The 26,815-nt window shown below is 45.0% G+C and overlaps 1 protein-coding gene across 14 annotated transcripts; it reads right to left on the bottom strand.

The window, feature by feature from the left end:
* Positions 1-9,201: 9,201 nt before the first annotated feature.
* Positions 9,202-26,673, bottom strand: KIF23 (kinesin family member 23). Of its 14 annotated transcripts, none has more exons than XM_031555360.1 (24): positions 26,565-26,673; positions 26,397-26,466; positions 26,192-26,320; positions 24,278-24,383; positions 23,463-23,599; positions 22,743-22,852; positions 21,710-21,880; positions 20,741-20,782; positions 20,207-20,319; positions 19,940-20,061; positions 19,275-19,377; positions 18,859-18,938; positions 18,656-18,775; positions 17,952-18,141; positions 17,259-17,426; positions 16,876-17,033; positions 16,539-16,712; positions 15,659-15,838; positions 14,998-15,303; positions 12,856-13,086; positions 12,165-12,247; positions 11,784-11,865; positions 11,600-11,670; positions 9,202-9,985 (listed from the first exon to the last, which is right to left on the bottom strand). In XM_031555360.1, the coding sequence occupies exons 1-24, from the start codon at positions 26,573-26,575 to the stop codon at positions 9,970-9,972; spliced, it is 2,973 nt and encodes a 990-aa protein (XP_031411220.1). In that variant the 5' UTR covers positions 26,576-26,673; the 3' UTR covers positions 9,202-9,969. The 14 variants fall into 14 exon arrangements, with proteins under 14 accessions (XP_031411220.1, XP_031411223.1, XP_031411224.1 ...); XM_031555363.1 differs by having other exon boundaries at positions 14,998-15,279; XM_031555364.1 differs by having other exon boundaries at positions 17,982-18,141.
* Between the last annotated feature and the right edge of the window lie 142 nt (positions 26,674-26,815).

The raw sequence follows: 26,815 nt of genomic DNA, 5'->3' as shown, positions 1-26,815 counted from the left end.
GCAAACCTTGTAGGAGCCCCACGGAACATGTGATGTTTGTTTTACCAGCACTTAGCAGCTGTCCTGTTAAGGAAGAGAACAAAGTGTAGGTGTTATAAAGTCAATATTGTTACAGGAAGGCGTGTGACAAAGGTCTGCCGAGCCGCAGCGAAATGAAATCACTTTCTTGTTGGGTTTATACAGCTTAGCTGAAGTTTATATTATTTCCCTGAATTACTTTTCCAGATGTGTACGACATAAAAGATTAAGATCGTGGGCCCAACATGATTATTTCCACTGATGGGATTAATGCGGGTTGGGTTTTTTTTCCTTCTTTTTTTTTAAGATCTGAAATCGGAGATGGATTTTGGGATGGAACCAAATGCATTTCCCAGGGGCTGCCCCAGGGGTAGGGCTGCTCCCAGAGCCCGGCATGGAGCACAGCCCCCCAGCACTGCCCCAACCCAAAGTGACCCTTTTAGCGGATCAGCATCCGCTCCTTGTTGCCAAGACATGAACTGAAAAGGCCACAAATCCCATTGGCATCCTTCTAGATGAATGGATTCTCAAGAGCGGTAACCTTAAGAAAAATAAATAATTTCTTTGCACCTGGCTCATTATGAGCATTAAAGCCTCTCTGTGCCGGCACATCCAGTTCCTAGGGCAGAAACCATCCAAGTCCTTCCTCTACACACAGTTTTATATTAACGTTTCCTTTTGGATTGCCAAACTTTGGGCCGACTTTGCCAGAACTGCGGTAAGACGACGAATTCACAGCGACACCCATGCCAATAAAACGGATATTTTTCCCCCGCTATGAAAATAACATCTAACAAAGAGCTGCGATCCAACGCACGTTGAAGGCAGCTTCCTTCAGAGCATCCCTGGGGCAGACTTCCACACACGGCCCTACAAACGACTCTCCCCTTGCACACCACCCAGGGCAGCAGGTGCTGTTCCCCATGGGACCCCCAGTGCAGCAGCTCTCCCACCTTTCTGGGTTTCCATTCTGCTCCACTCGGTGCCTGCAGGAAGGATTACCGTGAGCCTTCTTGCAACTATTAACCTCTGCTTGAGAGGACACCAGAGGTGAATGAGTAACTCCAGTTCTTTGGTAACACAGAAACACACGCACTGCCGCCAGTGCACACGGAGAAGTGATTTCATTTCCATACGTGAGAGTAAACACTCCTTTTTCCTCCTTCAAACACAGCGGTTATTTCGTTAAGCCGGCTCCCGCTTTGCACGTTTGCACGTTTTTATGAGGTCCATCCATCCATCGCAGCCTTGGCACCCAGTGCAGCACCGCGTGCCTTCATTCCGCAGTTCCTCCCGTTATGAGATGGGACCCAGAGGAAGAGGTGAGGAAATCCAGGCTGGAGGCAACCTCTGCTGCGCTTTACACCTCCGGAAACACCATCAGCAAAACCTTCATCTGCAGTTAAGCACCATTTAATGAAGAAATGGGCCCTGAGCTCCACAACACAAAGGCTTTTCCCATAGCTGCGCCCATCCCCGAGGCACAGTGCCTGCGCCCAGCAGGGAACGCATCTCATCCGTGTCACCTCATGTCAGCAAAGGGTACGGGACACTGAGGAGCTGCTCCGAGCAGCAGTGGAAGAACAGCCATGGGAAGGGAACGAAGCATTTGTTCTCCATCCCAGCCCCGCTGCATTCTCCTACCCACGCTCTCCCCCCACTGGCTCCGCAAATAGCAGCTCTGCCTTGTTTATAAAGGCGGTGTTGACATTTTGTTATAAACGGTAATGTCAATTTGATAAAGTTAATTACTTATTATTTGCAATCTAATTTGCATTGGAGGTTGGGTTCATTAAAAAGCAGGAGTGGTGTTTAACAGAGAGGCTCTAAAAGCACCTGGAGGAGCTCAGCCCGCAGCTCCTCCCGCTGCCAGCATGCATTAACCCGGCAGATGAGAGCATTAACGGGGCAGTGTGAAGAATTCCCACTGCAATCATGCATGCAGCTAGCCCAGGCACGAGTAAATATTTACTTTGCCTTATTTTCCAACTGGATTTCTTAAAGTGGCTGCGGAGTTCTGCTTTCCAGCTCTGCTCCAGTTCTGAGTCCGCAGCAAAGCGCTCTTCCTGCACACACTGATTCTCATACCTGTATTACGTTTGATGTACCTCTGTTATTGCATCTTTCTTTGTATTAGTTCACTCTAATTGCACTTCTTCCAAACTTTGGAAACCCAAAGCAGGAGGGTCCTGCACCTTCAGCCTCATACCTCCTCCATCTGGCAGCCTTCGAGTGACTCCAGTCCCCACACCTGAGCACATTGCAGGGATCCAAGGCACCGTGCACTGCCTGTGTCCAGCATCTGCAGGGCTGCAGCCCCAGGCAGGAGAGGTAAGGCCAGCACAACCCAGAGGCAGGTGGGTTTCTCCAGGCTGCCTGGAGGTAGGAGTGGTCTCTGCAGACCCAGGCTGCATGCTCAGAGCCAGCCCTGCTCGCTTCCATCATCCATTGAGGGGAACTTCCAGCAAAGGCAACTCCATTAAGTGTCCTAAGTGCTCTCATCCTCACCACCACATCCCAGCAGGCTGTGTATGACTGTCCCATTGGGTTTAGTATCAGTGATTGCCACCACCATTGAGGACATCCTTATCCCTTTACCTACTCACTATTTTGCACTGCAGTTCTGGGCCAAGATCCTTTCCCCTCACAGCTTTTGGTCTGTGTTGTAGAGCACAACCACAGCCTGGTGGGTACAAAGGGGTAAAAGGCATTGCAATAAATGCACAAAGCAGTAGGAGGTACTATGATAAATGCTGCCCAGAATCACCGAGATTGGAAAAGACCTAGAAAATCATCCAGTCCAACCATCCATCTATCACTAGATGCAACCAGTGCTGCACATGCACGGAGTTGAACCACTGGCTAATGCACAACAGCCACACTTAATTAGGCATCCTCCAATCAGTGCTAGTAGCACCAGAAGCTCCGAAATGGAGCCTGGACTCATCTTGGGAATAGCCAAGTGTCCTGGGGGAGGTGCAGAGGTGCTTTGAGGTATGATATCCACCAGCAGCACCTGACCAGAGCCCACAGGAGGACATGCTCTGGAAGCCCCATGCTTCTCCAGCCGCCTGCTACAGCTTCTCCTGCTTCTCCCTTCTTTTCCCACCTCCTCTCCCCAAGGGGCATCAGACTTGATGCATATTGTCAGCAAAGGACATTGCTGCAGATGATTTGCACAGAGGATCCTGCCTCTGCTTCCTGCACAGCAGGCAGGGCTGGATTCACACAGCCCCAGGCAGCCCCCACCAGCATCCTTCACATCAGAGCAATACAACAAGCAGCAAGGTGGGGATTTCACCACCACCCTTCCCCCCATCTGTACGCTGCCCTCTCTGCAGGTTTCTAAGTGCCGTGAAGGACAGGATGAGGACACCCCCAGCATTGCTGAGGAGCCAGACTTGTCAAGCAGCACACTCCACCAAGATGCGCTGTGCTTTGGGCACCTTTAGAAGTCACAGCGTTTTTGCAACAGCAGCTTTTATCTTCCTGCACCAGGCAGACAGGAGCAGCAAATCAAAGAACCATGGAAAATACTTCTCAGAGCACCAAATCCAACCTCCAACTCATTACCACTAACCGCATCCCTCAGCACCCCGCACTCACACCGACATGCTGGGGAATTCATGCACTGGGAGGACGTCCAGCACGTGGTGAAGCACAGCACGGGAGCCCTTCAGCATTTGGGCCTTGCCATGAGGCACAAGGACGCAGCACACAGGATGCTCCCCACAGCCCCCTTTAACCCAAGCATCTCCACCTCTCTCCTTAGCTTCTCCCCGTGTTTCTGCAGTCATTCTCCAAAGGCCACATCCCAGCAGCACCACTGGTCTCCCCACATCAGTCCCATGCTGCCGTTGGGTGCTGGAAGCCCTCAGACCCCCATCCACGCAGCCCAGCTCACTCCCAGCCTGCAGTGGAGCAGGAGGGGCAGCCCAGCAGCACGGAGCAGCACTGGGGCTCCCGCTGAGCCCCCATCCCACACGCCCACTCGCTGGGCAAAGCTGTATGAAGGGCTGCCAGGACTTGGCTCGGTGCGAGGGAAAGACTAATCCGAGCCTTAGAAGCTAACAAACACCGCAGAAACATTTCCAAGTACAGCAGAAGGGCCAGTTCACTTAGAAACACAGTAGGATACCAGATTTACTAGGCAAAGCTGATGTTACTTACTGGACACGTTCTTTATAAAGGTTAAAGCTCTCGGAGCCAATAAGGGTTTAGGGACTCCGCTGTGACCCGCTACTCCACATGCTCATTTAATTTAATTTCCCTGGCTTTTGTCTGCAGAACACCTTCTACCCCTTTCAGCAGTAAAGAGCCAAAAGCCCAAAGCTAATATTTATGCTTCAGATCTCCTTGATGATGCAATCCAGCAACAAATCACTACTTAAATAATCCAGCCATTTAATCATCCAGAAATGTGTAGAAATAAGAGGATTAGCCTCCTATCCCAGGGAATTGTATTTTACAGACTCTAGATTTTTCCTTATAAAACAACAAGGGCAGCTCATGGTATTTTCAGTATAAATCCAAGTACCCAAAGCTGCAGAACAAGCTGTTGGGGCAGGAAGGGGCTGCTTTGCCACTGTCTCAAACAAAGTTCTTGCTGACTGTGCCATTAGAGAGGGCTGAGCTGCTGGTGAGATGTGTGATGCCCACACCTCTGGGCACAGCCGACCTCCCTGCAGGGTTCACACTGCTGGGCACCAACCTGGGGCATCCCAGTCGTACCAGTGCTGTCCTTGTGCTGCTTTCCTGCACCAAAGAGATGACGAGCTCTTTCCTACAGAAGGCTGCTCTCCCCTGTGCCACCACAAGCAGTGTTTTACTCATCTTTTTATAGGCGCTTCGTCCACAAAACTGAATATAAATCAGGGACGATGTAATTTTAGCATGTGGGAGGATTATTTTTAACAGCCTCTGAGCTCAACATAAATCAGGACAGAGGCTGCAGACAGACGCTGTGTGCAGGACAGGCAGAGCTGCTCCTTACACTGCTGGGAGCAGCGGGCAGCCCTGGGCTCACTCTGCTCAGCCCAGCACTGCGATGGGGGATTCCTGCACATAAACATCTGCCCTGTTTACAAGGAGGGATCAGGCCCTGCACTCGATGCACGCTGCCAAGCTGGCAGCCACCAGCGTCCTTCAGATGCAAGGTGACAACTGCCCTGAGCGGGGCGGTCAGGGTGGCTTTCACCACGCTGGCAGGGAGCACAGCAAGCTGTGATGCCATCCCTGTGCCACGCCACCCTGATTGTCCAGAGCAGGCACTGCCATTTGCCAGCAGTTCATCCACTTTCACGATTTCAAGAGGGCCGCTCAAGCCTGCCAGGATTATTGCTTGTAATTATTCATGCTGCGCTGTGAGCAGCGAGGCTACTCTCGGAAGAATAGCAGCTCTGCTTCCAATTCCTTCGGGCCACCTCAAGCTGACTGCTGCCAGCTCTGAAAGCTCTCAGCCTTTGTGCCCAGCCCCCGGGTGCCACGCACACAACTCTGGCACATTGAGTCCTGCTGGCAGCCTGGCTGCAGGGATGCAGAGCTCACCCTGCTATGGGCCACCACCAAGAACTGCCCCACCGAAAGCCAACAGAGGCCACACACGTTCTGCAAAATCAGCGTTGGATGTGACAGAGACCACAAAAGGGAGCAGAAAACGAGAAAGACAGCTCGCTGTGAGAAAGTTCCTTACACCAAAACCGACTGCTAGGAAGTGACTGCATGCTGGGCAGCCAGCAGCGGCTGCTCCCTGACCCTCAGCTCTGTCCTGGGGGAGGCACGGCCGGGAGCCCAATGTCTGCACCACTGTCGTTACGGATGGAAGGACAGAGCAAAGATCTTGGTGGGAATGGAGCACAGCTCCCGGGTGATGCCTGCACCCCGTGCCAGCCCAGCAGCTGCTCGGAGCCAGGATGAGGCAGCAGCAGCCGGCACCGCCAGCAGCTCCAGCAGTGCACATGGCCCCAGTGCAAGCGCTCTGCAGTGACTTGAAGCTAAAGGATTCCACCTCAGACAACCCATGTCAGCCTCAAGCAGACAGTTTTGCTGGCCGGACCTTTGATCCCCGTCTGCAAATAGCTTCCACCAGGCAGCACGGGAGGATCCAGGGAACGGCAGGCCCTGAGCTGAGAACAGCTGTAGCTGCCGGGGTCAGGGTTGGAGCATGTTAGCATGCAAGTGTGAAGCACGCACGGGAGCTGCCAGGTCCAAAAGCAGACAGGCTCCTCCGTATCAGCTTTTTCATCCCCTGCTCTCTGGCAGGCTGCCTAGCACGCAGGCTGAGTTCAGCCAGAACGCTTTCACAGGAGCAGAGTGCAGGCACCTTTTTTGCAAAGCACTTGGCAGGAGGAGCAGGCAGGGTAGTGAGGTAGGCAGTAAAATCCCGTTAACTTCACTGGGAAGAGTTCAGCTAATCCTACAGGCTTCTGGTGCTTACATGCTTAGCAGTGATTCACTGCCTTGGAGGCAAAGGGGTGGAACACGACCTGGAATAAGATTGATGCCCTGAACTTTCATACCATATCCTGAGCTGTTTTGAGACAGATTTCAGAAAAGCCCAGGTTCAAGAACAGATCTTCTGCAGCTCGCTGTGAGAAGTCTGTGATTCCAGGGTCGAGCCTGCATGTTATTCTTCTGCTTTTTATTACTCAGCAGAGGCCGCAGCCAATTAATGCCAAGAACATCCGAGCAACACAGGCAACAGAGCCCAGAGCCTTCACCTTACGCCAGTAGGAAACTCTGATGTTCCAGAGCTGGCAGGAAGAACGGGCAGCACTAACTGCAGACTTCAGCCCATTGTGGCAGGAATTCGTTACCTCAAAAGGTAAACACAAACTCAGTTCAGCAAACTGAGTGTACAGCAGCATTTGCCAAGAATACCAAAGAACTTAACTACAAGCAAACTAATCAAGATTCTTCTGACACCAGGCTGGCCTGCAGAAAGCACAGAGCATCCACTGCTCATCAGTTCTCTTCCAGAGAAGCTGACTTGAAGTGCTGAAACGCTGCTGGCTGCTAGCTGCAGGAACTAGAGATCACGAAAACAAGCCTTAGAACAAAAGCACTGAAGAGCTGCTTTCACCAGTGGGCTCCATGCCTCTGCAAAACGGAGTGATGCATCCCACTGGAATATGGTTTGATCCTGCTTGCCAATGGAAGGACTGGCAGAAGGGACAGGAACCTGCAATGAACCTGGGAGGGCTCTGAGAGGAAGCTACTGGGGAAAGCAATTACCAGGATCTTCCCTGTTCAAGTTAATATATTTTTTAAGTACCACCAACATCGCATAATTTCCCGTGCCTTTAATCCCCCTGGTTGCTTTGGTTCCATGTACAATTGAGCTCTCCTGATCAGCCTGTTCAAGTATCCTACTTAGTGAGACCCCAAGATGTCCTCGGCTTTAGAGCCCCTGCTTGGGGGATAACAAATACAGAGCCAACCTCCCCAGATCCTGCCCAAAAAGAACTGAAAATTATTTACTCCATAGGGCTACATTCTTACCTGCTTTAAGTAATGCTAGCCTCAGTCTGCGCAGAGCTCAAGGGAAAAATAAAGGTAGGCAGTAGCACACAGCAAAAACAAGCAAAGCCCCATACCTGCATTTCCAATCATTTTTTCCCCCAAGAAGCTCAATTCCCTCATAAAGGCTTTTCCACCCCCACTGACAGCACATGGGGGGAGCTGGCTGGGCCAACACCAAGCAGAAGGCCTCGCTCAGCTATTGCACAGAGGAGCCTTGGTACAGGCAACCCTCCTACTGCGTGCTGCTGTTTGCTTTAACGCTTCCCACTGAATGTCAACGGAGACGAAAGAATGACAAGTACACAAAGATACCCACAATAAATGCCAGCCCTTGTTAGCTGAGTAAATTGTGTGCTTAGCTGAGTCTTAGAGGAATCTTTGCAGAGTAAACACCGCCAGTGCTATGTGCTAGAGTAAATATGTGAAGAAGACGCAAAGACACGAAGAACGACTTCACAGGAATGCAATTGAGTGGCACTGAGTGCAATTCCACCCATGGAGAAGCATTGCTAGATCTGGGCCAGGAAACAGCTTGATATGCACTGAAACTCTGCTGCCATCACTAGTGCAGGAGTCCCTGTGCCCTCCCCCCAAGCTGCCAGACCTCGTGCTCCATCCATCCCAAGAGCACAGAGCACACTGCTGTGAGCTCAGATCCTTTCCAAACGCAAACCTGAGCAGCTAGCTCGCACAGACCTCACGGGCAGCATGTGAAGAACAAGTCACAGACTTGATACAACTTGTTAACAAGCTGCCACCTTCCTCATAGCACTGCCAAGGACACAGGCATCCTCCTTCGCAAGGTCTCAGATTTGCTTTATGTTAACCTTTATTTGGACAAGGCGGCAACTGTGTGCATCCTCATTCAAAACATGGAGCTTCTGAAAAAAGCTCCTGCAAAACACTGTGTCAAGACACAGAACTTCACGAGGACTGAGAAACAGACACTTCAGCCAAACATCCTTTGCCACAAGCGGCAGAGAAAACAGCACGTTGAGAGCTGAATTCCTCATTCACATTGCTTTTGAAGCAACCCAGATGATGCCACGTTGTACAGCTACTGCTTTCTTTCACAAAGTTCTGAACACCCCAGGTCTCCCCAGAAACACCTCAACATGACTTATGCTGATGACAGGATGACTGAATCTAAATCAAAGAGATAATGCCTTTGATAGCTTGCTTATCGTTAATAGTAGACAAATTATTTTACTGCATGTAAAGAAGTTAATTTAAACACCAGAAGAGTACAGCCTTGATGAGTTTCTTTGCCTGTTATTTCTGCTGGTTGCCCTTCCTGTCCAAGGCAGGAGACGTGTGGCAGACAGGGGACACAGTGCACAGGGTAGCAGTGCCCCAAAACTCAGCAGTGCTCAAAAGAGGAATTCAAGGCAAAGCCAACCTCCGTGCAGGGCAGCTGAGCGCAGGATCCCAAGGCCAGCACCCCACCGTGGTTGTTTCACACCACCTAGTGGCACTAGCTTCCCACTGCTGCATTACAGTACAGGATTTCTGCATTACAGTACAGGATTTGCCCATTTAGATCAAACTCACAAAATCCCTCCAAAAAAAAAAAAAGAAAAGAAAAGCAAAACAAACCGCAGGGCTTACCTTCGTTTTTGTAGTTTAGCATATGGTGGTGTGATGAGAACATGACTGGTAAGAGCCACTGAATAAAAGTATTTATTTTAACATGCTTGCAGAGCCACATATATAAAGGTCATCACCATATCAGTGAGCACATTACCCTTTTACCCCATATCTACAGATGTAAAATACTTAATTACTTACTTGCACTACAAAATAAAGTAGCCATGATGTCAGGTCATCATTATTCATCATCTTGGTATTCTCACTTTGTTACCATGAAGATTGAAATTGATTTCACAAGCTGATTTGTATATTAAATAATTAAAGGTAATTCTTCCAAGAAGAAATTTAGATTACCGAGCTGCTGCTGGCTATAATAATACATGAAATGGCATAGGAACACTCTTAAAGTGCGTTACTGCATCTGAATAAATTGCAGCATTTACACCTCTTCAAAACAGAGGGCCTAACAAGAAAGGGATAGTGACCAGAGCACAAGTACATCCTATAAAGAGCTGAAACACATGCAAGGCAGAAGCCTTGTGTCATTACTCTATAAAGATACAGCTTAATAACGAGGGCTTCATAAATACAAGACAGAAGGATTTCTTCAGAAGTCCACAGCGTGCAATGGCAGAACCTCCCCTGTCCACTGAAAGTATTTGCACCCACTCACATGCTTTTTCAGGTTTGCAAGAAGTATTTTCCATGTAACCATTGCCTAGCATAGGCCAGTATTAAAAAAATAGAAGCTTGTAGTGATAACAAAGCAGTTAATTTATCACTGGCAGCAGATAAGTCTGATAAAAATCAACAAGATTCCAACGCAGCAGCACGTTAAGTTCATGGCTTTCTTCGCCTAAAAGAAAAGAAGGCAATCAAACAACTTTCAGATCTTACACAGCGGTCGTTTTCTGTCACAGCAGTCAATAACTCATTTATCTGTTCTGCTGTATGCATAAATTTAATGTACTTTCTGTGCTGAGAAACACTACAAGCAAACTAAGGAACTTATTTATCCAGAAACAGATGAATTCTGCTTTCTTGTTTTTTAAAATAGCCATGGGCTTAAAACTAAGTTTTATTTCAATTTATCAACTTTAAACAAATAGAAGTTGCAATTCAATACACAGGAAAACTACAGGATTGACTACAGTACTGCAAGGCTGCTGCAAGGCTGCCAGTAGCAGCAGCCACCCTGAGCAGGTGCTGTGAGAAGTGTGATGGAGTGCACATCAACACAGCAACAAGCGTTTGGGACCTTACCCAGAATGGGAACTACTCATTTCTGAAACTCCCCAGAACACCTTGCCACTACAGTTCTAAACCCCTTTTGTACAAATAATACACGTCACACAAGAGATGAGAACCTGTGTTTTACTAATTCTTACTATTTTGATTCCAAAGATAATCAGTTTGGTTTGCTTTGGCTTTGTAGAAACCTCTTTACTTCTCCAGCCCTCTCTCCTCCCTGTAAACATGTCTTGCAAAACTGCAAATTGTCTTCCCCTGAGTTGAACAGGTGACTTCCACAGCATTGCCAGCACCTATCTGCAAGAGTCCAAACCTGGATACTTAGCTCTGTTCTGCAACATCTAGTTTAGCAAGACTAGATCATCTGCAACATTTCTTTTATTAGGCAAGAGATTTTTTTAGGATGTCTGGTTCAAGAGTTAGGCACTAACTTTACCAAGTACATCATTTCAACTTTTCCTAGAAGTTGAGGCTTCTGATCTGGTATGTGTGCTGTGTAACTGCAACTCTGATCTCATCACATTAAAGATGGATGAGAGCCCTGATGAACTCAGGGATATGCATGTCAAGAGGAAGAAAGATTCTTCTAGCATGACTAAAGCCCATGCCTCCTCAGCAGATAGCTCAGCAGTTGCATAGCAGGTAGCAGCTAAAATACTAGCTGCATTCAGGTATATATTAAGTATATCCAATGATTCCCTCAGTTCCCTCACTGAGGCATCAAAATGAGTGGTGAAGTATCTGTAGCCTTATTTATCTAAAAATACAAAGATGAAAGTTTTGTTTTAGCTACATCAGAATCTGATAAAGGCTAGAGGGACTGGAGAAGGGCAGTGCAGTCCTATGCCACTGTCACCTTTGATCCCACTCCAGTTGTGACCTGCCAGGCATGCTACAGTCCCCAGCTTTTTGCAGTCCAGCTAAGAGCATTCCGAATTGCTGCAGAAGGACAAGATCAAACCTGACATTCTGCTCACAGCACTAAATGCCAGAGAACGTGCCAGAACACATCTTCTGGGTAGAAGTCCCTACAGATCTGTACTGTCAGTGTTTCCCACACTCAACAAGCCTGTTCACTTCACAGTATATTAAAAGCGTATGCATCGCAAACCCAAAGCAGGAAGGGCAACAAAGTGAAGGGGAAAAAGAAAGCGTTGTCTCATTTTAGGAGTCACCAGGAAAGAGAACAATGCACCAACTAGAGAGGAGAGGCACTTACTTGGGCTGAGCATGATGCTGATATCCAGGTCCAAGGGCAGATCCCGCCCTCATTTCCACTGCCACAGAACACTGAGAAGACACAGGAAGTCAGTCTCTCACCCTAACCTGACCCGGCTATCAACACTACTCCAAGCCCTCATCGAGATCAAACATGAGATCTCTCTCCCTCCTTTGTAGCTTACTCTGGTTTCCACATCAGTCCATTCAGAGTCTGCAGCATCCTCTGGTGGATCAGCATTGGAAGGCGATGATCTTCGCTTTCGACTGTAGACAAGGATGGGGACAAATAAGAAAATGTTACAGAAATGTCAATTTCTTTCAAGAATCTACAAGATTCTCATGCACAATACAATACGTTATATATTTTTCAATTAAATACTTTTTCTCTCAACAGCAGTCAGGCCATCAGTACCTAAAATCATATGAAAGTAACTTTGAGGAGCTTTTGAGTTAGACACAACAACTTTTTACTCAATCATTTGGACCAGAATCAGTTATACATCAAATACCAAAGTCAAACATTTCCAGCAGAACCAGAGCCCAAAGTTAAGGGTACAACTCACCCAGTTGGAGATTCTTGCTTTAGAGTCTCTATCTCTGTGAACTGCACAGCCTGTCCACCACCTCTGGTTTTGAAAACATCACCCTGGGAGCCAAAAGCAGGTAAGAAGTTACAGCCATGAGGTTACTGTGGCAGCAACACTGTCAGTTTGCACACCAAAACTTAAACACTTACTGCTACAGCTTTCTTTCAAGTTAGTAAGCATACACCTGCAAGAGTTCAAAGCTTAAGTCATCCCACCATTAATAATAATAATTTGCTCATTACTTGTATACTAGGAATTCTGTTGTGGAGCATTTGAGCATCCGTCACTGCAGCCACCTAAATCAAATATCATTCCAACAAGAGCAGCTCTTCAAGATTAGCTGCAGTCACAAGTCTAAGGAACTTTCATTATGAATGGATTATTGTGTTTTACTAGAGGGGAAAATAAACCTTAATTACTTTCAAGAAAGACGGTGATCAAGTATGTGATGATGATGCATACATAAAATAATGACAAAGTTCAAGAAAAGCATTTTCAGACTAAAGTCTCCCCCGAATTCAACAGCACAAAACTTGCAAACCCAGTCTCTTAGCACATGGAGTCAAACATACCTTTCTGCAAGGCACGAGCCCGTAGCACAAATACATTGCCAGAAATAGGATTTGACAGGGTTATCACAAGTTTACCACGGAGGCGTTTGCTTTACCTTAATTAGTTTTGTTTCAATCTCCCCATCAGAGGCTAGCTCCTGGTGCGTCAGCATGTACTTGTCACACTTAGCTAGTGCCTTTTCACTTGCAGCTGCTACTGTGATGGCATGAGGGACATGCGGCTGCATGACTGTGTCAGTGGGCAGATTAGAAGGTGGCTTATGATCTACCCATCTCTCCCCAGCTGAGCGCGACCGTCTGTGTCTGAGACGAACTGGAGGTGCATTCTGATCAGAGTGGGAAGAGAATCAGAAGAAATCAGCACACAGTAAGCTTCTCAAAGGATTATCATTAGCAAAACTGATTTGTGCAGGTCTGGTTAAGATGCATTTATCTCAAGATCAAAGCTTTGTTGCTTTTAGAATCCATCCTGAAACATACTGTTACCACGAGCCTTGCAAAAAATGCTTAATGGATTTTATTTCTGTGCCAATTATTTCCCACTAATTTGATGTAGTTTTGTCCAATCGGTTGCATTCCCTACGTGGTAAGGTTTCCTCAAGGAGAACATCCTTCTCCTTGGCAGCACTCTTCCCAAATTTCCCAGATCTGATTGCCACGAACATATTAACCGACCTGAAAAGATAAATTTGGAAGTGTTTCCACAGATGCACTAATGGACCAAGATGTAATCTTGATGTAGCAAAGAAAACAGGTTGAGTATGGCTTTTCAACATCTGTGGAAGACACAAAGCCTCTGTCTACTCAGAAGTATTAAAAGCAGAGAAAAAGGAAGAGTGCCCATTGCTAGCATTACTGCTTCTAAGCCCAGCTGCTAGAAATCTACAAGGAGGAGGAGGTTCACAAGTTTTTAACTTACATTCATGAACATTGTCAGTTGCTCAGGTAAACCAGAGAACAGTTTGTTTAAAAACCCGGGTCCTTTCAAAATCCTCTAACAGACATTTGAAAGAATACTGCAGGCTCTCCCTGTTCTATTTACTCACTAGTGTGCAGATCTCTGTAAATCACAGTGATGTTAAATAACCCAAAGCTATGAACGCAAATTCCTTCACTGTGCTTTCAGGTGACGCACAGCAATTGGGATTTCTCTCAGCAATAGGCACAAGACTAGCTGTGTCCTTCACAGGTAGAGCTCTTACAGAGCTAAAGCAGCTTCTAAAGATTAAATGTATCTGGAGACTCACGGCTTCCAAAGTTGTTTTACACGAAAATTAGGAATAAAACACTCAAGATCTCTCCTCTTTTTAGTAGAGAAGTGTAACTCTGCCAGGGTGCCCTAGAAATCTGGAAATTAAGTCCAAGGGAAGACATTACTACCAGTCACATGTTATTGTGGGAGAGAACACTTCCCATGATCTGATGCTGGTGATTTGTGTTTTAGTTAATTGGAACAGCATCCGCTTCAACCACATCCCACACTCCAAAGGGCTGGGACTAGCAAGTAACAGGAATTCTGAAATCAATACCCAAAAAAGTGAAACCCACCATGATAAGCTTCCCTCTTCTTGGGAAGCTCTCTCAACAGCTCTGATCCTGGGAGTAGGACGTAATACAATTCTCATGAATTTACCTGAGCCACTGTGACAGTTGCATCATGACAGAGACACCACCCATACAAACATTTGCACGCAGTAATTTAATGGAAAAGCATCTCTCAACTATAAGCAAAGCCCCCAGTTCTAATGCAGATGTGAAAATTGGAAAGACTATTCTAGGAGAGCAAAAGTTAACAGCTATTCAAGTGAGAAATTTGTCCAAGCACTATTTCTAGTAGACGTTTGCATGTGGCTGGCTCATAAGACCACCTTTTAAGCTGCCCAAAAAGGACTATGGTAAGTTACAGGCTGTAAAATAGATTTGAGGAGACAGACACAAATTAAAACAAAGACACTTAGAGCTAGGAAAAAAAAAGGCCCAGTTAGTTCAGAGTTCCTTTGTGCAGCTATCTACACACTAACAAGAAATTTAGAATGCTTTCTGAAGATTTTTAAATGCCAAATTAAAGATTTAAAGAGTAATAGCGAGACTCAACTTGGAAAAAGTACTGCCCTATGAGAAATACATTCAGGGGAAAATTCAAGTCTTTTTTATGCTCAACATAAGAGCAGTTGTGATGAACTTTTGAGCCAGACTAAGTAACACTACACGTAGCTTTTGACAGGAGCAGCACTAACCCTGCAGCATTGATCCTCTTCTATTTCTAGCTCATCTCTACGTTTGGGAACCTCAGTGATTCCAGTCCAGCACATCCCTCGCCTTCTGTCTGAGGTGTTACAGTCTCTACTTTGTCCTGGTTCTTGTTGTCTAGTCCTTGTTTTAGAATTGCCACCGGTATGCTTGTGTGAAGGGGTTTTCTGCTCCCATTCCATAACACAGGAAGCCACAGAAATGCTGCTACAAGAATTTGAACGTCTGTGCACCTGCTGGTTGCTCACGAGCTGCTGGCTGTTAGGAACCTGAGTAATAAAGTTACCAGAAGGCTAAAGAGAATGGAAAGCAGTTAACAACACAGAACTATCAACTCATAAGGCAATAAGACAGTGTCACTGCACGCAGTCAATATTCAATGTAGCTACCCAAATTTATGGTTTTGGAGAGCAGTGACAGCACAAAGAATCAGATGTTCTTCAATACTGAAGGCATTAGAAAAGTAGGAGCACAAATAAAAAACATCAACATAAATACAAGAGAAGAAGAATTCAAAAGTAGTTTAAACATCCAAATCCAGTGCTTGGGAAACGTTTTCTAGCCACTAGAGAAAAGTGCTCTGCATTTTAGTTCATTCTTAGAAGTACACTTGTCCCTTCACCAAGAAGTGCTTTAAAGGCAACTTACAGGTACTGGTGGTGGAGAGACTGATCTCTGAATAGGCTTCTCTCTGTCTCTCTCCCGTGAAGGCCTCTCTGGCTTTTCACTCTTTGGTTCAGTAACAATGGCCTTCAGCTGCTTCAGTTTTTCATCTTTGACCCAAAGTTTGTTCTGCATTTCCAGCTGTTTTGCTGCTACACGACGCTCCTACAAGGACAAAGAGAAGAAAAGCATGAAGTACTTCACACAGAGTATTTGGGCTACAAGCGTGTAGATAGTTCTATACTCTACGTGGAAGGATATTCTTTCCCTCTGAGATACAAGCTGATCAAAGTAATGATGTATCAAGCTAATAAGAAAGACTGCCAAGGTTATGTCTAATGCCATAAATATTTTGCTTTCTAAATCATGAGGGCAAATCAGACCACTGTCTAACTGTAGATCTGTCGATAGCCCTGAAGAACTAATCAGTCCTGTAGTAGTGTAAATTAATTCCTCAGACTTTCTTTCCTTATTGCTCATGAAGTACGTATCTGAACAAGAGTTTACATGAGGATAATGGGGAAAGCCTGAGATTAGGCTTCTCCTGACAGCTGCCAGAACAAAAGAATCCCTCCTCAGAGAACCATAAGCCCAAAAGAACAAGTTCCAGATACCAAAACGAAGTGCACAAGAGAGCTGCTCCAGTTGCATCATGGGCCCTTGAGGAATTCATCTTATCATACAACATTTATAAAATTTAAGAAGAAAACATCTGTTCAAGTACTCAATTAAAAGCCAAATATATCTTCCCTCTTAACAGCATTAAGAAAACAAAGAAAAAGGAAAACCTTAAGAACAATCAAGCTCCCCAGCTCCCTCCAGCATTACTCCTTTAGACAGCTCTCACGTAGGGCAATGTACTCACACACTCCTTCTCCCATTTCATGGTTGTTTCAGCAACCATGCCTTGCAGCCGGGCCTCCAACCTACGCTTGTCAGAAGCCTGACGTTGCAGTTTCTGGCTCTTGCTCTCTAGTTCCTGCTGAAGATGACGCTTATCTTCTTCATAAATTGTAGCAGTTTTCTCTAAAATCTCAATCTGGAAGAAGAGAGGAAGAACTTTGCTATACCCCCAGGCAACACAACCATCTAAGCCCAGAAATGCTTGTGCTTATGATGTGAAGAAGACTGCCAAGTGGCAGACAGAAAAAGCGTCCCATGCTTAGGAGCTGCATAGCTCAGAACAATGAAAGAAAACTAACCTTGTATTCCAAAGTTTTAATTTTCTTCTCCAGGCGTTCTAACTCTGTTTTCTGTCCTGTTATTATTTTCTCTTTCTCAGACAACTTTCCTTGAACATAGTTTTCTTTGGACATAACGTTGGAATCCAGTTCTCGTAGCACAGTTTTAAATGTAAGCACTGCAAGAGATTCAACATACTTTACTTTCTCATCCTTCCTTTCTCCTACTAACTCGACACTACCAGCTACTTCATTACCTCAATGAAAGGGTTTTTAAACCATCAACCTAGACAAAATAATTATTCCACATTAGTGTAGAAGAGATGCTTGAGTAGCAATGAGGGCACCAAAAAAAAATAAAATAAAATAAAAATCGAGCTCTACATCAGTGCTCAAATTCTTACCATTTTTGGCAAACTCCTCTGACAACTTTTGTCGTAGTTTATGGCGTTCTTCCAGGACTTCAGTAAGCCTTGGAAGCGTTTGATCATCATTAATATCCAATAGCTCACACGAAGGCAAGGGAGGAAAGTTCTGCAAAAATATTTCTGAAGCAGATTGCTCTTCTGTTTCTGTAAGATTTAAAGCCAAGGAAGTCTGTCAGCAAGCTAGAGAACAAAGTTCTCATTTGACAACGCATAGCCACAGATCATTCCACAGAATTATGAAGGAGACAGAGTGTAGAATTATTAATGAGAACTACACGTTTTCAGAATAGACGACAGTATTGAGAAGAGATTAAATGGGACATTTTTGATTCATTCCTTACAATACCTCCAGGCAAGTCCTAATTTCTAAAGTAAACCCAGAGCGTATAAAAGCATCAAAGCATTATCTTCAACACAATCTCTTTTCCAGAGCTGCAGTAATGGGACCCTGAATTCAGCTCAACATCAACAACAAAGAATTGCTTTGAGAATTGTAGCTTAAGCCCAATTACTGTGTAAACAGTAGCACAGCATGAAAAGAGCAATTCAGGTGCAGCTACTACAGAGAAAGCTCACCACTAACAGTTAAAGGCAGCTCCTTGTGTGCTCTCAAGGCTCAAATTTATGCTTAAAGAAGCCCTCAACCCCTAAGAACAGAAAAAAAGGCACCTGCTGTGAACACTGCATTCTCCTGTTTACCTCCATTAATTGGACCACCTCGAATCTCCAGTTTCCTGGCCAGCTCCTCTCTGAAGGCCTGATTCCTGAAGCGTCGTCCTGGTGTCAAACCACACAGTGGTCTGTCGACAGGCCTTGCAACCTCCACCTCCTGCGTCATCTCTGCAAAACGCATGACTTGCTGCAAAAGGACAAAAGCAAGCTCAGCAATGCCACAAAACAGCAGCTGTCCAAAGCAAGTTTGAAAGTGATATCTTAGATCAATAGAAGTTTTAGCAGAGACATTATCAACATAGAACCTGAAGTGTTTCCCTGCTAGATAGCTTGCAAATCTGAAGTAGAGCATCTAAAAATCCTTCCCTAGCAACACCTTCCCTCCCTTCATCCCTCAAAGAGCCACAAACCTGACTGTGCAGATATCTGAAGTTCTTGAAAATACTGTCCTACTGGGGAAAAAGCACCTAAATACAGCTATTTGGACTGCTGTAAATAAGAGAAACTTCCTATATTGCACACAAGCATACTAGCATTTTTGAGAGGAAAAATTAAAACCTCGAGGGCATGTTTGCCCTGCATTACATCTGACTGCCTGAAGTGTTCAAACAGTGTAAGTTATCATCCCTGCCACCTACTAAACTAGTACAATAATTCAGAGCTAGATGTGAGAGTAGGCAAGGATAAGAATTGCAAGTTACCAGGCTTTCTTCATAGTCCTCTGCTTTAGGATTAACACATACAATCATACGCACTTTCCCTTCGCCATCAAAATAGTTCTTGAAGAGATGAGTCAGTTTGGAATCTCTGTAGGGCACCATCTTAAAACAAAGCAGAAGGAAGTTCTAGTAAGCTTTTATCACATCAGCTTATTCAAGAGATAATTGAATGGCAGGCTGCATACCTTATTTGTTCCATACATCTGGTTTTCCCGCAGAACTTCAATACATGTTCTTAGCGTCATTAATGACTGATTAATATTACCTTAAAATAATAATATAAAAAAAAATCTCTGTAAGCATCTATTTGCATCATATTTCCATTTTTTTTTAATTTATTTTTTAAGATAAACTGTCTGTACCCACAAGTCATTTGTTACTGACAGCCTTTCCAAGTAATCTGAAGTACACACAAATGCAATAGATGCTGCCAAAAATTCCAGTTTCCAAACTGGAGGATTGAAGACCATCAAATGAGATAACCAAACATCAAAACAGAACACTTAATGAATCTTCTTATGGTTTCTTTACCAGGAGACAAGATTAACACACGCATAGCCTAGCCTATAAAACTCACAGGCTGTCTAAACACGGTACATACCTGCTTCCCGCAACCTGTTCCCTTCAGCTTTTGTTCTATTAGTCCTTTCACTTCCAGCTAGATCAACTAAGGACAGCTGGCTTAAAGTAATCTGTTCCTTCTCCTGTTATGGGAAAGAAATTAGATTAGGCTAATTATTAGCTGTATATTCTCTGCCTTGTAAGGGGGCACTGGGTGGGTGGGGTGCAGGGGAATATCCCTCACAACCCCAAGCCAGCAGACTTAAACACATATTACACCTTCAGACTAAGATTGAGAATGTTTTTATAGCCCTTAATCCATGCCTCACTGGGGTTTTTGTGAACAAGTTTATCAAACCCTTTGTCTTGTGGCACAAGATAGATTATATCAAGTGCTCTTGTTCAAAACTTCTAAGTCATGTTCTTATGCTAAGATGTTTTGCTCAAAACAGAGGAAGAGTAAATGAAAGAGCAGCTTTGCTGCTCACTTCAATGCTCTATTTACAGGAAGGAGAGAAATTAAATACTTTACAAACTCTATAATTTTGATTCACTTCACCAAAAGTATGCAAGTTTCAATATGCATAAGTTTAAGTAAGTAGGCCATGCTGCAAGATTCACCACTTTTCCTCACTTTTATATCCATACACACACGCACAGAGACACAGACACACTCCTCCTTCAACAGCATGCCCCAGAATTTACCTGCAGCACATTATCTCCGTCTGCATCCAGAGGTGCCTGAGCCAACTTGATCATGAAAACTCCATGAGACCGACTAGATTCTCGGTTCAGCTGAGTGTTTGCAATGCGCCTCTTCTTCTGCCCTGTTGGAAAGAATGACAACGTTCCCTCCAAACACCTGCTGTGTGCAACAGATTTGCCACCTACCAAAGCCACTTCTGTTTCCAGCACGATAATGTAAACTCCATACAGACGTAATCTTTTAAGTAGCATCTCAAGACTGTTTACCTTTCCAAAAGACTTCAAAAGCTTCCTCTGTGGATTTCACCTCTACTTCCGTGCATCCTGTGACATACATGTTGTGATTCTGGTCCTCACGAAGTATTTTGGATTGTGGAGGTCTTGAGGGCAAGGAAGAAAGGAAAGCACTACATTTCAGTGGAGCTGGATATACAGTAGTATATCAACTCATGCAAGATCTCTTTTATTTAAGTACACAATTCAGTCTAAATACATCAATTATTCACACAGCAGATGGAAGCAGAAGTACAAGGACACACACTCAGCCAAGATTAGTTACACTCCAGCTACTAATTTAGAAGCCACGTTTAATTGCAATTCTCACTGGAAATCATTGGTTTGTGTGGCAGCTATTGCTTTACTACATGCATGTGGCTCATATAGAAGCAAGATGGCTTCAACAGCGTTCTACGTTCACTAGTAAAGCAAAGAAGAGATAAGGAGTCAGTTTATTTTCTGCTTCTACTAAAAAAAAAAATAAATCACTCTTCAATACTGGGAGTAGTTTGCTTAGGCACATACATAAAGTCACCGTTTCGCACTGGAGTGTTGCAATTGTTCCACCTACCAAAAAAACAGGATTAGAAATATTAAGTCCTTCAGCCCATGTCCAAGATCTTTTCATTTTTAATGCACTGCACTTTCCATAAATGGAAATAATTCAAGACTTTTCCTAGGCTGATTTCTGGATATGATAAGCAACAAACTAAACCAGATTTCATTCTTATTTAGAAAGCATTCAGATATTCAAACCCATTTCAAAGCAGTCCCGTGGAGAATGCTCTCAGTGTTTCAATGTAGCGACTTGTTTTATTCTAGTTTAGCCTTTGTAGATTGGCCATCTCCTTAATTAACCCACGTACTGGAAGGTACACATAACTTTCTTTAGTGGATTTAGAATTTTAAGGATATGTACAAATAAGTTTGATTTACAGACTGCCTTTCCAAAAAATAAAAAAAACAACAAGATTTACTGGTCTGAATCATGGCCAAGCAGATACCTTTCCAAAAAAAAAAAAAATCCAGAATTTCATTTGAGACTATTCACCTCTGGTGCTAAGGAAATGATTGGCACTGAATGGAAATAATACACAAGCTTTTGCCCAACACGCAGTTTTCCAGAGGAAAATGCCAGCTGTGGAATAGTCTGCTCTTCAAGCCATGGTCACAAGCTAGGAATAGCACTTGCAGAATAGCTCCAATAGACTTAAAACCTCAGTAGGACACAATGCTGCCTAAGAAATTAAATATTTACTTATTTATCTTTCATTACATTAGGAAAACAAGCACTAAATCTTAGCAGCAACAGAACAGCTCGGTGCACTTCAATACTATTGTCTGGATTCCTTAGGCATCACCTCATTCTCTGTGATTTTTGGAAGCAATTCACCTGAATTGAGCCAGATTTGCAAAGACTACAGTCACAAAGACATGCAATCCTCACAAAAGCATAACTTCTGTAACTTCATCAATATTGCTATTCCTACTAACTTGGGTTTTATCAGGTCAAATGGAGTCTCTTCCAGGAGGTCATAAATGTAGTTGTTGTAGATCTCGATGTAGGAGACAAAGACACTGTAGACATTATCTTCATCAACTTCTTCCACTTTGCAGTGATCTTGCACGTTGATCATATCAGCAAACTCTGGATCTATCTGTCGCCTGTTGATCACACACAGAAAGTGGTTGTGATGGAGCACCCACAGCCAGCTACCTTGTCTGACTGAACAGCCAAAGAACAAGCTTACTGATAGTTGGTGTGACTGGAGTATAGAAACACATTAGAAACTGAAGCCAACAAATCCAGTTTCAGGTGCACTCAGAAGAATTTAAATAGACAGTTGAATTGGAATCATACACCACTCACAATCTCACTATTTTGCAAAACATCCTCAAGTTTAACTTCATAGTACCCTATATAAACAGGAGGAGAGTCAACTCTTTACAAGGGTAGATAATAGCAGGACAAGGGGAAATGGTTTTAAGTTGAAGAAGGGAAGATTTAGGTCGAATATTAGGGGGAAGTTCTTTACTATGAGAGTGGTGAGGTGCTGGAACAGCTGCCCAGAAAGGTTGTGGATGCCCGTCCATCCCTGAAGGTGTTCAAGGCCAGGTTGGATGAGGTCCTGGGCAGCCTGGGTTGCTATGAAATGTGGAGACTGGTGGCCCTGCACGTGATGGGGGATTGGAGATTCACGATCCTCGAGGTCCCTTCCAACCCAAGCCATTCTATTATTGTATGTGGTCAAATCACAGCATTTTACTTATGTGGAAACAGATACAAAAAAAATATATATATAGCCTTATGTTGCTCAATTTTAAAGCTTAGAATCAAAGTATTTCCCTATGCAATTTTCCATCCTACATGGAACACAGTACACTAAATAGCCATGAGTGTCTTCTGCTTATTTGTTGGGTTTTTTTTCCACAAGAATAAGATAAAGACATTGAGATAACTTGAAATCAGTTTCAGAATAACATTTACATTAACTACTTTTTTCTGCATGTTACAATAGTTACTTACTTGCCAGAAGGAGTTTTGGGAACAGGCATGGCATCTCTTTTTTGTCGCTCTAACAGAGCATCTACTTCACACTGAACATCCACACCATTCTTGTCATCAAGCTTAAAAACCTGAACAGTGAACATGTTTAGACAATATAATGACAAACGGTAGTGAACATAAGGTGTTGGCCAGCAAAAGACAAGTTATTTGATCAAGCCGTCTGGCAGCCAGCAAATACCACACCCCCTCACTAACACTCAATCTGCTAGCTAATTCCAAGTAGATTTGACAGAAAACAGGTACTTCCAAAACAAAAATATTTCACAAAGGCTGCCAAGCTAGCATGCTACCAAGAAAAAAGCTTCCAGTATTGTTCCAGATATATTTGGATTGGGAAAAAAAAAAAAGACTTCTGAACAAAAGAAAAACATCATTTTCTATGTTACTTCAAATACGGAATGAGATTTGTCTCAAGATACAAAAGTCACAAAATCATAGCTCAGACTCTTCTTTTTTTACTGAAGTAATTAAAAAAAATGAGTAACAATTAGAAGAACAGTTAGACCATACAACTTCTTGATACGTCTGTCCCAGATACCAGGCCCATCTCCTTGGTCCTGCTTCAGAAACCCAGTTTCCTGGGGGTACTTTCTGTTGTTGTTTAACACAGGAGGCATTCTGAGCAGTGCTTTAGGTTGTTGTGAGCAGAGTGAGAGAATTTGGTACAAAACTACTCACAAATCTCTTGGCCTGGAACGGTCCTATGCTGTTGAAGATCATCGCCAAACACCGTGGAAGAAGCCCTCCATCACCAGGAGATCCTGTCATAGTGTGGGTTTTCCCACTGCCTGTCACCCCATATGTAAAAAGGAGACCTAGGAAAGACAGAAGAGTCCTGTAATCGTGCTTACAGCCTGAAAAAGCATCAGTTACATTCACACTGTTTCTTGTGTAAAGTGTTCTTATGAAAAAAGACTCCTGCTGAGCTATCAGTAAGCTCTCTCCAGTCCAGCAAAAGCCACTCCTAGTCAATACAAGTACTGACCATCTGGATGAGTCACACTTCAACTGCTAATATTTGCCCTGGTTTGGGATCATGCATTTGGAAAGGAAAACAAACGTAGCCACTAAGTCCCCGGTGTAGCAGTCTGATTTACTCTGGCTGTTAAAAGGGAGCTTGACATTAACCAGATACCTCAAAGTATCAAAGTGTGCCTAGGACAAACTGATTTGTTTCTATAGTCAGTCTTTAGGAGAGTAACTGGCATCTTTCCCCTGAAAAAAAATGTGCTTCTTCAGTTAACAGTGCACAAAAAGATTACACCTGGACATACAAAGCACGCACAGCATTACACAAGAGCAGCTCCCAAGGAAGTTGTACAGAGGAGCTGAACCACAACTGTTTCCATTGCAAATAAGATGTATGCATATATATAATGATAAACGTATATATTTTACCTAGACAAGATAAGAAACCTTAAGACATGCAAAATCATAACAATACCAAAAAAAGAGACGTACAAAGACATGACAGAAAACAAGGAAACCCTTACCGTTTTTCCCACGAATGAGATCTTCCACGAGAGGTTTAGCCACTACGTCAAAAAGCTCCTTTTGAGCAACAAGGGTACCAAACACTTCCTTAAATGAATACTGCGTCTGAAGTAAAGAAGACACATCACCCTAAATCTTAAGTTTCCCTGCCCAGAAGTTTGTTGCTGCATTCTTTTTCCCTTAGCTCAACAGAACAACAAACTGCCTTAAGATTACACCCATGTTTGAACATAAAGAGCTCCACTAAAGCTCTTCTAATAATCACTTAAGTTTGTATATCAAAGAACAGCAACCCTTGGTGTTCATAGAGCTTATGTCCATCAATAACCACAGTGATCAGAAAGCCTGACCTCACGTGCAAACAGATAAGCTCACAACCTTCAGTTTCAAGCTCAAGTTTCTGTTTGATCCCCAACCTTCATCTACACAGGTACTGAAGGAACACCACGGACACTGGCAACAGATAAAGTCACGCTCCAGAATTTAATATTCTTGCTTTTAAATTCATGTCTTTTCCCTGCCCAGCCTGTTTCCAGGCATAGGTTTGCTACGTACTTGGACAGATCCAGCCACCTTCCTTCAAAACACTTGTAAATATTTAAATATCACTTCATATGCTTTCAGATTCTCCCAGCACAAACTCAGAAACAAAGCAGCCTGCGTGCCAGCTAACATTCATTATGCCTTACCCCCAGAAAGAGATTCTCTCACTTAGAACTATTGCACTTTGCATGCTCAGATCTGTAGCACTCTAGCTCTTCATTCTGTACACATGCCCTAAAGTCTCCTTTCCAGTAAGCACAACAGCTGCTTGCTATAAGTGACCTGCCACCTTCTTCCTACTTCACACCATTTCACCACTTCAGAACAGGTTGGTTAGAAAGAGCCTACAAAGATCAAATCCAACTGCCTGACCTCATCAGGGTTAACCAAAAGTTAAAGCCTATCACTGAGGACACCACCCACCCTGCTAGGAAGCCTATTTCAGTATCTTCATTGTAACTAAATGTTTCCTGATACTCACTTTGATCCTCCATGGCACAGCATTGTGCTGTTTACGTATCTCACTGGTCACAGAGAGAAGAAACTATACACCCACTCTTCTCTCTTTATACATTAACTACAGCTTTCCCCTTCAGCACACACAGGAAAACATTGCCCTTTGCTAAGCTTAAGGATATACCAACTCTTAACTCATTCGTGCCTGATTTTGTTCAGAGCTAGTTTCTAAGAATCAGAGCTTTGTGAACAAAACCTTCAAGAAGTTTTGCCAGTTTTATCTTTTTTCCTCTTTTGCTCTCACCCTTCCACCCTGCAGAAGCCTTTTTAGATATAGAGGATACGGAAAGACATGGAGACCCTGAAGCCTGTCCAAAAGGGGCAACAAAGCTGCAAAGGAAAGCAGCTTTATGGGGAGCAGCTGAGGGAACTGGGATTGTCAGCCAAGGGGAAGCTCAGGGGAGACCTCTTTACTTTCTACAACACCTGAAAGGAGGCTGTAGTGAAGTGGGGGATCAGCCTGTTCTCAAGAACAGCAATGAGAAGTGATGGCCTGATGTTGTACCAGAGGAGGTTTAGACTGGATATCAGGAGACGTTTCTTCTCCATAAGAGCAGTGATGCAGTGTCGGGGTCACCACCCCCAGTGGCACCCACAGAACACAGAGATGTGGCACTGGGGGACACAAGCAGTGTGCACGGAGGGCTGGGCTCGAGGATTTCAGAGGGCTTTTCTACTCTTCTGATCTGTACGGCGATTCTGTATATCGATGCCAAAGGAAGGAGACGGCACCTTTCTGCTCCAAAGGGGCTTTGGGATTTGAAACCTCTCTTCTCTCAGAGCACCGCCCGCACCGGGCCCAAGGAGCCCCGCAGGAACCCCGGCAGCGGGGAAAGGAGCCCGCGGGCCGTTACCTCCCGGTACTCCCCGTTGCGGAATATCCTGTATCCGTCGGGCGGGTGGATCTGCACCGTGCTCTCGTTGATCACCTCGATGCAGCACTCCTGGTCCGGGCGGCTCAGCGGCCGCACCCTGCAGTACACCTGGGGAAGGACAAGGCTGAGCCACGGCCCGGCACTGCACGGCCCGGTACGGCCCCCTCCGCAGCTCCGCACTCACCCCCACGGGGTCCTTCTGGCCGGACGGCGACGGCTTCTTCAGCGCCGGTCTCCGTGGGGTCTTGGCCCTACTGGGGGAAAGAACGAGGCGTGAGGGGCGGCCCGGACACCGCGTGAGAGCGGGACGAACCGAACCGAGATGACGGTCGAGGGACCGGGATGGACTTACGCCGCCTTCATGCTGCGGGGACAGCGACCGCCTCACGACCCGAACTCCGCGCTGCCTCACCCGACGGCCGCGCGCCCGTTCGGTTCAAATCCAACCAATCGGCGCGCACGCCCGCGTGGCGTCATCACGCAGCGTTACGTCGGGGGGTGCCACCGCCCGTGCCCGCCCCGGGGCGTAGGCCGCAAGCGTTGCTATGGTAACGGCATAGCGCCGCCTGCGGTCAGAGCGCCCCCTGTCGGGCTGGGGGTTTG

Source organism: Meleagris gallopavo, chromosome 12 (genome assembly GCF_000146605.3).
Source record: "Meleagris gallopavo isolate NT-WF06-2002-E0010 breed Aviagen turkey brand Nicholas breeding stock chromosome 12, Turkey_5.1, whole genome shotgun sequence".
In the NCBI taxonomy this organism is placed as follows: domain Eukaryota; kingdom Metazoa; phylum Chordata; class Aves; order Galliformes; family Phasianidae; genus Meleagris; species Meleagris gallopavo.
This window is presented reverse-complemented; position numbering and strand designations above follow the sequence as displayed.

Coding starts and splice junctions, on each gene's coding strand:
- KIF23 (XM_031555360.1), bottom strand. Junction 24,384..26,191: donor GCAACGGGGAGTACCGGGAG/GTAACGGCCCGC, acceptor TCTTTACTTCAG/ACGCAGTATTCATTTAAGGA. Junction 13,087..14,997: donor AAGAGGATCAATGCTGCAGG/GTTAGTGCTGCT, acceptor CACTCTGATCAG/AATGCACCTCCAGTTCGTCT.